This window comes from Saimiri boliviensis, chromosome 2, assembly GCF_048565385.1.
Source record: "Saimiri boliviensis isolate mSaiBol1 chromosome 2, mSaiBol1.pri, whole genome shotgun sequence".
Lineage (NCBI taxonomy): Eukaryota > Metazoa > Chordata > Mammalia > Primates > Cebidae > Saimiri > Saimiri boliviensis.
The window spans coordinates 205,028,263-205,041,519 of NC_133450.1; the positions used below are offsets into that span (position 1 = coordinate 205,028,263).

At 43.0% G+C, this 13,257-nt stretch overlaps 1 protein-coding gene across 6 annotated transcripts in view; it reads right to left on the minus strand.

Moving 5' to 3' along the window:
* The window catches only part of SUSD1 (sushi domain containing 1), a 150,959-nt gene that overhangs the window by 92,927 nt on the left and 44,775 nt on the right, over positions 1-13,257 (minus strand). For 5 of the 6 annotated variants that reach the window (XM_039475228.2, XM_074395177.1, XM_074395176.1 and 2 more), the window contains one exon: positions 5,226-5,405. The exons of the other annotated variant lie outside the window; for it this stretch is intronic. In XM_039475228.2, the coding sequence (XP_039331162.2) occupies positions 5,226-5,405 (180 nt within the window). The remainder of the gene's footprint in view (positions 1-5,225; positions 5,406-13,257) is intronic. 6 annotated transcript variants of the gene reach the window in all.

A 13,257-nucleotide genomic window follows, 5' to 3' on the forward strand; every position in this document is an offset into this window, starting at 1 on the left:
GCCAAACAGAAGGGGCAGAGGCCAACAGGAGTCCTGGAGGCATCAGAGCAGTGCCCGGAGCAGTTTAGGGACACAGAAAGGATCCTACAGATAAACAGCCTCTGTTCCAGCAGAGACGCTGCCCTTCCAAGAGCAAGGAGTGATTCTCAGCCTTATAATCATTAACTCAGATTCTAAACATGAAAAGCCAAATGGCCTGTGCAGAATGGAGCCAGGGAAAGTCTTATCAAGAATGAATCAGTCTCTTTGATCTTGAGGTAAACCGACTCATTAACATCAAGCTTCCACCTGGGGTTTTTCCAGACACTGAAGTGGTTGCCTAATTCCCAGCTGTCTGGAGTTTCCAGTCCAAACCGGCCTTGGGTGTGTATGTGGGACGGGGGAAGGGGGGGGTCCCATCATCTTGATAGAGCTCATGCCCCTTTAAAATACGGATCTGTACTACTAATCCAATAGACTAGTGGCTTCAAAAATATTTTTAAAGGTAACTAAAAACAACCCAGGTAGAGTGAAAATAAATTATTCCACTCAGTTTGGAACTAAATATGTAGGTACAGGAAGATAAACAGTGAAAACAGGACAGAGGTAGAAGGCATTCAGAGAGAGGCAGAAAAGTAGAAAAAGATGACAGCGAAAGCCAAAAGTGAACATTGAGAAAGGGAAGTGTAAAATACACAGAGGCAGGAGGATTGCTTGAGGCTAGCAGTTTGGGAACAGCCCGGGCAACATAGTAAGACCCCCATCTCTACAGAAAAAATTTTTTTAATTTCAGGTATGGTGGCTCATGCCTATAGTTCCAACTGCTTGGGAGGCTGAGGCAGGAGGATCGCTGGAGGCTAGAAGTTTGAGGCTGTGGTGAGCTGTGATCACTGCACTTCAACCTGGGTAAAGGAGTGAGACTCTGTCTCCAAAACAACAACAAAAATACACAGAGACAGTTGGGATGAGGGAAGTGAAGAAATGGGTAAAAAGTGAAAAACAGGGAAAAGAAAAAAGAAAAAAAGAAGAGGGGTAACTAAACAAGAGCCATGGTAATCAGCAGCTCTCACTAAATTTCCAGAAGCCTCTCCTACCTACCCATCCAGAGATCATCTGCACTGCACCATGAATTAATCAGCATGTAAATCACTCCCTTTATCTTCGGAAATTGAATTTAGCTGCCAATCCTGATGGAGAGCATAAAGCCCTCCTCACAGAAAGATCACAGCTCTCAGGGAGAATGCCTTTTCTTTCCTTAAATCAAAGCTCGCATAAACCCATGGAAACAGCTGCAGCTGGAGCCACAGACTTTGTGAAAGGTAGCAGGCTGAGGATAGTAATTATAATTAGCAGTTACATAACATGTTTGTTCTTCAAAGTGCTCTACAAGCATCAGCTAATTAATAGCTTACTATGCCCCATGCAGATCCACTGGTTTTTCCTGCGGTGACTAATTCTTATACCCCCATTGAATTCTGAATGGTGGAGGCAGAGTAGCTTGAGCAATGAAGCAAATGGCTGAGGGTCATATACTCAGCTCTTACCAAGTGACTCCAGTGGTGGCTCTGTGTCAGGAATGCTTCCCAAAATGTTGAATTTAGCATTCCAGGAGGCGGCTACCTCCCTTCCTCCAAATAATTCTTGGAGGCGCTATTGCAAATGCAATGATAGGTTGGAGTGACCATCAGTCTAGTCCAGTGTGGCATTAGCTCTTCTCAATTTCTCCAATCATTAAGACTGGAACGCTGGAGTCTTGGGTGTCAGTTACACGTTTGCCCTTGCTCCTCTGTGCAGGCTGGGCAAGTCAATGAGACCTCTCTAAGAGAAGGCTGCATTATATCTCTAGGTTCTCATCCAGGTCTGTCCTTCTTTGTTTTTCTGATTGCAGTCTCTGACCTACATCCTCTTGAATTTGTGAGGGAGATGACCAAATGTAGGAATTGCGTGGCATACACAGGGCCTCAACATCACAGCTGAGCTTTCTGTCTATGCCAAGAATGCTTTACTCAAAGATTTCAGGGGTCCAGAAACACCTTGAATTTACTCGTAAAACATTATATGTGCATGTGTATGTGCATATCTTTGGGGAAAAGGCTGTTTCCCCTGCTGCACTGTGGATTCCAAGGGGGTCATGCCAACAAAGTACCTGACATATAGTGCCTGCTAAACAGATTTCTATTGAATGAATGGACAGAGTTCCTCAAATTCCCATCCCCAACATAGTTATGAAACATTGCTCTATGCCTGAATAATCCCCAGGGGGCCTACATGTTTTGTTTGCTCTAGCTAGACTTTCCGATGGAAAATGTTGATGGGCAAGACCTGAGACGTTCTACCACAATTCTGCTGCTAGTTAAACCAGAGACCCAGATCAAAGTTCCTGGAGATTTCGCTCTTCAGAGACCTGTCTTCAGAACCAAGCAAGTCAACAGCCAGAAATCTATTCCCAGGGACTATGTGACAACCATTTGTCACACCTTCTGATCAACCATCACAAATAGTAAGAATTACTGCCTTTTCTCACCTTGTCCCTCGGAGGCAGAGGTGTGAAATGAATCATGTAGCAGTGCACATTTCTGATTCATGAGAAGGTCTTCACGTGAGGCTAACAACTTGAGGAAAAAGACTCACATGTGCATGGTGCTTTCAGCTTTCTAAAATGTGCCCCACAGATTATCTCCTTTGATGCTTTCTCAACACTCTTTGAGGTAAGAAAGACAGACTTTAATTCCCCATTTTATAGATGAGGAAACCTAGGCTCTGAAAGCTTTGCCTAATGACACACAGCAAATACATGGCATTGCTAGAATATGAACTGAATGAAGTCTCAAAACTCCTTTTTTTTTTTTTTTTTTTTGAGACGGAGTTTCGCTCTTGTTACCCAGGCTAGAGTGCAATGGCGCGATCTCGGCTCACCGCAACCTCCGCCTCCTGGGTTCAGGCAATTCTCCTGCCTCAGCCTCCTGAGTAGCTGGAATTACAGGCACGTGCCACCATGCCCAGCTAATTTTTTGTATTTTTAGTAGAGACGGGGTTTCACCATGTTGACCAGGATGGTCTCGATCTCTTGACCTCGTGATCCACCCGCCTCGGCCTCCCAAAGTGCTGGGATTACAGGCTTGAGCCACCGCGCCCGGCAAAACTCCTTTTTTTTATTGAGACAGAGTCTCACTCTGTTGCCCAGGCTGGAGTGCAGGGGCATGATCTTGGCTCACCACTGTCTCTCGGGTTCAAGTGATTCTCCTGCCTCAGCCACCTGAGTAGCTGGGACTACAGGTGTGTACCAACACACCTGACAAATTTTTAATTTTTTGTAGAGATGGGGTCTCACTATCTCACCCAGGCTGGTCTTGAACTTCTGGGCTCAAGCAGTCCTCCTGCCTTGGCCTCCCAAAGTGCTGGGATTACAGGTGTAAGCAAACGTACCCAGCTAATTTTTGTATTATTAGTAGAGATGGGGTTTCAGCATGTTGGCTAGGCTGGTCTCAAACCTCTGACCTCAAGTGATCCACCTTCCTCAGCCTCCCAAAGTGCAGGGATTACATGCATAAGCCACTGTGCCTGGCCTCAAAACTCCTTTTCGCCAGCAATTCCAATTCTGGATATATATCCAAAAGAATTGAAAACAGAGATATGCAAAGAGATATCTGTGCATACATTTCGTAGCAGTATTATTAATAATAGCCAAAAAATAGAACATACATGAGTGTCCATCAGTAGATTAATGGATAAACAAAACGTGGGATACTCATACAATGGACTATTATTCAGCCTTAGAAAGAAAGGAAATGCTGATGCAGGTTAAAACATGGATGAATCTTAAAGACATTATGCTTAGTGAAATAAGCCAGTCTCAGATGGACAAGTACCACATGAGATACCTACAGCAGTCAAATTCACAAGAGACAGAAAGTAGAATGGTGATGTTCCAGGGGCTGTGGGGAGGGGCGAATGAGGAGTTGTTGTTTAATGGGTGTAAAGTTTCAGTTTTGCCAGATAAAAAAGTTCTGGTGATTGGTTTTGCAATAACATGAGTATACATAAACATATATACTATAGTATACATAGCACATTTAGAAATCGGTAAGATGGTGTACTCATCAGTTTCATGTTGCTATAAAGGAATATCTGAGACTAGGTAATTTATAAAGAAAATATGTTTATCTGGCTCATGGTTCTGCAGGCTGTACAGGAAGCAAGGCACCAACATCTGCTTCTGGTGAGGAAGTTGACAATCATGGCAGAAGGCGAAGAGGGAGCAAGCATGTCACATGGCAGGAGAGGGAACAAGAGAGAGAGAGAGAGAGAAGGAGGTGCCGGGCTCCTTTTTACAACCAGCTCTCATGTGAACTAAGAGCAAGAACTCATCACCAAGGGGAGGACACAAAGCCATTCCTGAGTGATCCACTCCCATGACCCAAACACTTCCCGCCAGGCCCCACCTCCAACATTGGAGACCACATTTCAGCATGAGATATGGAGGAGACAAACATCCAAACTATATTAGATGGTAAGCCAGGGTCCGTGGCTCACACCTGTAATCCCAGCACTTTGGGCCTAGGCAGGCAGATCACTTGAGGCCAGGAGTTCGAGCCCAGCCCGTGCAACATAGTGAAACCCATCTCTACTCAAAATACAAAAATTAACTGGGTATGTTGGTGGGCACCTGTAATCCCAGCTACTCGGGAAGCTGAGGCAGGGGAATCACTTGAACCCGGGAGGCAGAAGTTCTAGTGAGCTGAGATCACACCAGTGCACTCCAGCCTGGGTGACAGAACAAGACTCCATCTCAAAATAAAATAAAATAAAACTATATTCGATGATAAATTTTATGTGTTATGTGTGTTAACACAATTAATAAACATTAAAAAACGATTTTTCGTCATACCACCTTTTCTCTGAAAAGTGGTCAATAGGTGTTAAGTTAGGAGTATGCCCCTCTGAGGAAATGGTTCATGGAGAAAAATTTCTCAGCCAGCCAAGCAGAGGAGACAGGAATCACAGCGATTTAAGGTAAGTCTCAAGAGGTGGATGCATAATATTTTCTATCCAACTTATTTTCCCAATCCACCCTCTAAATCTTCAGGATTTAGCTGACAAATCTAAAGCCAGGTGCACAACTAGGTAAATAGCAGAGTTGGGCACAGTACATAGAGTGAAGCAGCAATCAGATCATTTTAGGCCCTCAGCTTCCGCTAGTTGTTTTGTTCCTGGGTAGCAGGAGCCCAGAAGAACAGAATCTGTACCTGTGCATGTTAAAGTGCTTTCTCTCCAGGTGCCTTTCTCTGTGCAAACGGAAGTGATCTTTCCTCCAGGGCTCTCAAAGCCCTCCTGACAGACGTAGCGAGCCACACCACCCACCCTGGAGCTGTGGTTTTCTACCAAGATGGCATGCCGCATTTCTGGAGGGTTGCCACAGTTGATCTCTGCAATGGGAAAGCAACACATCACTGGTTGTAAGCCCTGTCTTCCAGCCCTACAATTCTTATATTTAAAATAAATATCTAATAGAGGCCACTCAAACAAGAAAAGCGAAAACACTAATCCCATCAAATAATCCAATGTAGGTATGTCTGAATTTAATAAAATTTCCAAACACGCACACATAGAGAATAGTCAAATTATGAGATTATTTACTTGTGAAGAATTCCAGTCTCGGTGCGGTGGCTCATGCCTGTAATCCCAGCACTTTGGGAGGCCAATGGTTGGGAGTTCGAGATCAGCCTGACCAACATGGAGAAACCCCATCTTTACTAAAAATACAAAATTAGCCAGGCATGGTGGCACATGCCTGTAAGCCCAGCTACTAGGGAGGCTGAGCCAGGAGAATTGCTTGAACCCAGGAGGCGGAGGTTACAGTGAGCCAAAATCTCGCCACTGCACTGCGGCCTGGGCAACAAGAGCAAAACTCCACCTCAAAAAAAAAAAAAAAAAAAAAAGAATTCCTTGGTCTATGAAATATATCTTAGGGTTCTTTCAAATGCTACAGTTCTCTGGTACATTTTACTATGTATCTTCCACTTATCAACCCCAGAATAGATGCTAATGCAACCGTAGCAATTATTGCCAACTGATTGTTAAATAGACTACATTCAAAATGTCTGGACTTTTTAAAACAAATTAATGGAGAAAGTAATTATCTCCTAAAGATTCAACTTATATGCACCTTTCAAAGAAAAAAAATCAGTTGCATAGGAGGAAACAAACCCAGAATTACAAAATTGATAAGAAATGTTTTTTCTAAACTCTGACTACTAAAAGACAATTAAATATTTACAAAGAACTATCTAAAAGTAAAAGATTATGACATGACCATTCTAGACCCAGCCAAACTATACCTTACTTAAGAGCCCAAGAAAGATATTTTCAGATATTTTAGAATTTTTAAAAAAATCTATCCGTGTACCTTTCCTAGGGAAAAAAATCAAAAAGATGAATCAGAACAAATATCATAAGAATAAGCGTGCAGGGTAGACAGGTTTTAGAAAAAAACACCAAGGAGCAACGAAATCAGCAAGCTGTACGGATAAGTCTCCATAATCATTTAAACGTGATTGCCGAGCTTCATATAACTATTAGTAAAGGATTCTAGAACTAAAAGCTGAACAATGTAAAAAAATAAATAAAAAATAAATAAAAAAAATTAAAAAAAATAATAATAATAAAAATAAAATTTCAAATTATTTCAATAAAACCAGAGCAGTGAGTTGATAGGAAGATGTAAAGCATACTAGTGTTTCATGTTATACAATAGCACTCATGGATACAATGTTATTCAATAAAGTATAATAAATATATAATAAGATGGTTATAATAATTTCTAATGTAACCAATAGTCCAAGTTACACCAAAATACAGAAAGAAAAAAAATCTGTTCTGCCACGGTAAGAGAAAAAAAGAAAAAAACTTATGGCATTCATTCTGATTTTTAATTTTCTCCCCAATCTGTAGAAAGCCAAGACAATTAAGCCCTTCTGACAACGAGGCTTTTTAAACAGAAGTCCTTTTATTGAAATAACAGCATTCAAACTAGAGAAAATTATATAACCTGTTCCCATATCCCCATCAACCATCCTTGGCCTTAGAAATAGATGGCTTCTTTTAAATGAGCCTCAGATACAGAATGCAGGGATTTAATGGAATTGCACTCTTTTCCATCTTATTATGGATGCTTGATCTGTTGCAGGACTCCAGAGTTATTTCCAGGAGGAAGACTTCCCAGAGCAAGATCTCATCTAATTTCCAACCCTGTCTACCTCTCATGTCCCACGTTTGCCCACAGAGCTTTGTTCACTTTTCATGCATAGTCACCAGACACAAGACCCCTTGGCCCTCATCATGTTTTCCCAGCATCAAATCTTTAGACATGTTTAATGGCCCCAGGCATTCCAAGAATGAATATATTTGTGTGTACACAAGCAACCAACTAAACAGTTGGTTAATGTTTCATAAGACTGCCTAGTCATTGTTGACATCTGAACCATCTTCTAATTTAAGACAGAGTTCAGTTACAGCAGGAAGTAGAGGGAAAATCACTAAAGAGGTTGGAGCTATAGGTTCATGTACACTGAAGGTGGAAGCTTAAAGTGCTCAGTGGAGAAGTCTGGGAGGGAACCCAGCAGCAAATCATTGGATTAGGGAAGAAGCACAAATACAAAAGGCATGAAGGTACAAAAGATAACTAGATTGGCTTCTATCTTGGATGTGACCAAGAATACTGGAAGGCATGATGACGTTAGTTGGGACTGCAAGATTTTTTTTTTTTTATTACCAAATATCACCCAATTGATTAAGAAATCAATAACTTGTTCTCTAGGGATTAAGGCTCAAAGGCTCAGGTGGATGCCCCGTTGGGAAGAAGCCTGGATCTGTGGCTCTGTGAGCTCCCCATTAACAGAGCTATTCAAGTTGGACAATCCCTCAGCCACAGATATTTAGAGAGGATTCCGGCATGGCTTAGATTAAATGCATGGTTCTAACAGCTATATATCTGAATCCCCTGGGAAACTTTAGAAAAATGCATGTGCTGGATGTGGTCTTTTAAAAACCTAAATCAGATTTTTTAACTCCCACCCACAGTTAACTCTTCTGATTCAGTGGTACTGCACTGGGTTCTTGGTATCCATGTTTCTACAAAGCTCCAAGTTTGATTTTGGTGCACTCCCTCAGCTGAGAATCTGAATGAAATCCTGGTACAAATGGCTACCATTTGTCATCACATGCATTCCAATAGGATCTTAAGTGTAAAGTGTTACTATTCACAATAACCATCCATGTTAAGGATTATTTTCCCCACTGTACAGGTGAAGACAACTCAAAATTAAGTGATACATACAAAGTTACACAGGCAATTATGGGAAGCTAAGGAGTTGAAGGCATGTCAGCCATATTCCTTTCCCTACACCCACTTCTTGAAAGTTGGCCAGGCGCAGTGGCTCGCACCTGTAATCCCAGCCTTTTGGGAAGCCAAGACAGATCACTTGAGACTGGCAGTTCAAGACCAGCCTGGTTAACATGGAGAAACCCTGTCTACTAAAAATACAAAAATTAACTGGACATGGTGGCATGCGCCTGTAATCCCAGTTACTCAGGAGACTGAGGCACAAGAATCACTTGAACCCAAGGCAGAGGTTGCAGTGAGCTGAGATCGTGCCACTGCACTCCAGCTACAGCAACAGAGTAAGACTCCATCTGAAAAAAGAAAAAATGCTGTTCCAGCTCTGCACGTCTACAGTCCCTGCACATCCCATCTCAGTTTAGTCTCCTCTGCTTTTACATTTATACCTTCTTCTCCAGGTACACTCTGTCTCCCTCACACTGAGCAAAGTCCTTCCCAGTGCCTGAACTGACTAGCAGAGGAGGAATCCTGTCTTCCTCTGAACTGTTATGATCCATGTCCATTTGTTTATCTATTCCCATATTTATTGAATGCCTTTTACATGCTAGTTACTATAACAGTGAACAAAATGGGTAAGATTTCTGCCCTCATGGAGCTTAGGGAGAGTCAATAGACAAAAAATAAAAATAAAAATAAGTCAACACGTAACTGTGATAGTGGTAAATGTTATGTACGAATAATAATAATAATGATTATTATTAAGTGATAGAATGGAGAAAACTGTTGTTGTTGTTGATGTTGTTGTTGTTGTTGTTGTTGTTGCTGTTGAGGTTGAGGTGATCTCACTCTATTGCCCAGGCTGGCATGCAGTGGTGCTATCACAGCTCACCACAGCCTTGACTTCCCAGGCTCAAGCAATCCTCCCACCTCAGCCTCCTGAGGAGCTAGGACCACAGGCATGTACCACCATGCCCAACTAATTTTTTGGGTTTTTTTGTAGAGACAGGGTCTCTCTCTGTTGCCCAGGCTGGTCTCATACTCTTGGACTCAAGTGATCCTACTGGCCTCAGCTTTGAACAATCTTTTTTCTTTTTTTTACACGGCGGATGGTGGGGGAGTTGTGTGTGTGTGTTGTTTGTTTGTTTGTTTGTTTGTTTGTTTGAGACAGAATCTCACTCTGTCTCACTCAGCTGAGATCTGCTGGAGTGCAGTGGCACGATCTCGGCTCATTGCAACCTCCATCTCCCGGGTTCAAGCAATTCTTGCGCCTCAGCCTCCCAAGCAGCTGGGACTACAGGTATGCACCACTACACCTGGCTAATTTTTTGTATTTTTAGTAGAGATAGGTTTTCGCCATGTTGCCCATGCTGGTCTTGAACTCTTGAGCTCAAGTGATCTGCCTGCCTTGGCCTCCCAAAGTGCTAGGATTACAGGCATGAGCCACCATACCCGGCCTTCAATTTATTTTATGTTATGTTATGTTATTTTATTTTATTTTGGATGAAGTCTCACTCATTGCCCAGACTGGAGTGCAGTGGTGCAATCTCAGCTCACTGCAATCTCCGTCTCCCAGGTTCAAGCAATTCTCCTGCCTCAGCCTCCTGAGTAGCTGGGATTACAGGCGCCTGCCACCATGCCCAGCTTATTTTGTATTTTTAGTAGAGATGGGATTTCATTCTGTTGGCCTAGCTGGTCTCAAACTCCTGACCTCAAGCGATCCTCCCAGAAAAACTTTTTTTTTTTTTTTGAGACGGAGTTTCGCTCTTGTTACCCAGGCTGGAGTGCAATGGCGCGATCTCGGCTCACCGCAACCTCCGCCTCCTGGGTTCAGGCAATTCTCCTGCCTCAGCCTTCCGAGTAGCTGGGATTACAGGCATGCGCCACCATGCCCAGCTAGTTTTTGTATTTTTAGTAGAGACGGGGTTTCACCATGTTGACCAGGATGGTCTCGATCTCATGACCTCGTGATCCACCTGCCTCAGCCTCCCAAAGTGCTGGGATTATAGGCATGAGCCGCCGCACCCGGCAGAAAAACTTTTTAAATAGAGTAGTCAGAATGATTTGATCTCTCTGAAGAAATTACACGTACAATAGGACCTGAAGGATGAGAATGAGCAAGCCATGTTTGGGACTAGAGGAAGAATATTTCAATCAAATGAAAGAACCCATGTAAAGACCCTGAGGTAAGAAAGCTCTCGGTGGGTTCCAAAAAGGGAAAAGCCACCTGCATGGCTGGAGCATAGTTAGTGAGAGGGAGACTGGCATGAGATGAAGGGGCAGAAAAAAAGCAGAGCCGAACCATGCAGGGCCTTACACATCTTGGGCTTTATTTTAAAAGCAACTGAAGTTCTTGTTGGGTTTTAAGTAAAGGAATGAAAAATCTGATTTAGGTTTTTAAAAGACCACATCAGCTGTTAGGTAGAGAAAGGTTGGGAGAAGAATAGGAATAAAAGATACATCAGCCAGGGTCTCCAGCAGTAGTCCAACAGAGAGATGATGAGGTCTCGGATGGACTTCAGAGGGCATGGAAATGCAAAGAAGAGATGGATTTGCGATGTATTCTGGAAGCAGAGCTGAATGTTCTTGGTGATGTATTGGATGTGAGGTGAAAAGGGGAAAAGGGAGGTGGAATCAAGACTATTACCTACACTTGGAGATTTAAGAAGTGTACAGCGTTATCTATTCTTTCTGTTGTTCTGCGTTTTTTTGTTTTGTTTTAAGATAGGGTCTTACTCCTGTTGCCAAGGGTGGAGTGCAGTGGCACAATCACAGCTCACCACAGCTTTGACCTCCTGGGCTCAAGTGATCCTCCCAGCTCAGCCTCCCAAGTAGCTGGGACTTCACACGTGTACCATCACACATGGATAATTTTTGTATTTTTTGTAAGTATGGGGTTTTTCCATGTTACCCAGGCTGTTCTCAAATTCCAGAGCTCATGGAATCTGCCCACCTTGCCCTCCCAAAGTGCTGGGATTATAGGCATGAGCCACCACTCAGCTGAGTATTATCTATCCTTATACTAGTATTATCTATACTGTTCATATGACCTTTATTTCCTGCCTTGCGGATTTGTGTCTTTTTATGAATACATGTCTTCCCAAATATATGGACAGTTCCTCAAGGACAGAGTCTTTGTCCTATAATTCTGGTACCTCCACAAGGCCCACTTAAAACTGTATGTTTTACACAGTTGTTCGTTGATAGCTTGCTACTACTTTATCTCAGTTCAGGATGCAGTAAATGCTGCTATGATGTGCCAACAGCCCCTCAGGAAGAAACCAGACATTAGTAGATCATAAGTCCAAATAACAGGACAGACATTACTTCTATATTTATTATCCAACACAGGTAATTCGCATGTACCAAACACCAAGTAATGAGAGCTGAGAAAAAGCCCCCAAAATCCAGTATCAATCTTGTGCTAGGGAATTATAAGAAACCTGTTCAGGCCTCAATAATTTGAATAATAATAGCATTCAGCTGGGCATGGTAGCACATGCCTGTAATCTCAACAGTTTAGGAGGCCAAGGCAGGAGGATTGCTTCAGCCCAGGAGTTCAAGACCAACCTGGCAAACATGCTGAAACCCTGTCTCTACTAAAAATACAAAAATCAGTCAGGTGTGGTGATGCCTGCTTATAATCCCAGCTACCTGGGAGGCTGAGGCAGGAGGATTGCTTGAACCTGGTAGGCAGAGTTTACAGTGAGCCAAGATTACAACACTGCACTCCAGCTTGTGCGATAGAGCGAGACTCCATCTCAAAAATGAAAGAAAGGAAAAGAAAGGAAGGGGGAGGAAGGAAAGAAGGAATGAAGGGATGGATGGAGGGAGGGAGGGACAGAGAGAGGGAGGGAGGCAATAATAATAATAGCATTCATAGAAATACTACCCAACACAAGGTAGTCTACTAGATATACACTACCTTCTTTATTCCTACAGAAAACCCTACAAGGTAGTCAGGTGAGGTGGCTCATCCCAGCACTTTGGGAAGGTGAGGAGGGCAGATAACTTTGAGCTCAGGAGTTCGAGACCAGCCTGGGCAAAATGACAAAAATCCCATCTCTACAAAAAAAAATACAATAACCAGACAGTCATTGGTGGCTCATGCCTGTAGTCCCAGCTGCTTGGGAGGATGAAGGGGGAGAATCACTTGAACCCAGGAGGTGGAAGCTGCTGTGAGCCAAGGTCATAATACCGCACTCCAACCTAGATGACAGAGACCCTGTCCCCTCAAACAAAACAAAACAAAAACATTTAAAAAGGAAAATCCTACAAGGTAGATAGGTTTTTCTCATGTAGTTCACAGATAGGAAGACAGAGGCCCTAAGAGCTTAAGTCACATTCAAAAGTCATACCACTAGTAAAAGAGCTGATACTCAAACTGTGGTTTGTGTGACCCCAAAGTCCAGGTCTATTAAATTTGGGCAGCTTCACCACGAAAGGCTCCACCTAGGCCCTGACTCGGTTCTATAACCTTACAGGTTAGCTAAAACCTGAATAAACATTCAAGTCAGTCTGGAACGGTTCTGTGACAATGCTTCCTGCCCAATCTTGTCCCCAAGAACTTTCCCAGAGCAAGAGATCTGCTGGAAAAAGATGTCTCTCTGTAGCTCTGTGACTCCCTGAAACCTCTTGGCCTGATGTTTAACCCTATGTATGATATTAGAGTCTGGCCTGGGGCTTGCCTAGAACATGACCTCGTCCATCACAGACATTCCCAGCTACTGCCATTTCGGCTCAGATCAAATGGCATCCAAGAAAGTAGGTAGTTCCAACTGGGCACAGTGGCTCACACCTGTAATCCCAACATTTTGGGAGGCTGAGGCAGATGGATCACGAGGTCAGGAGATCAATACTATCCTGGTAAACACGGTGAAACCCCATTTGTACTAAAAATACAAAAAATTAGCTAGGTGTGGTAGTGGGCACCTGTAATCCCA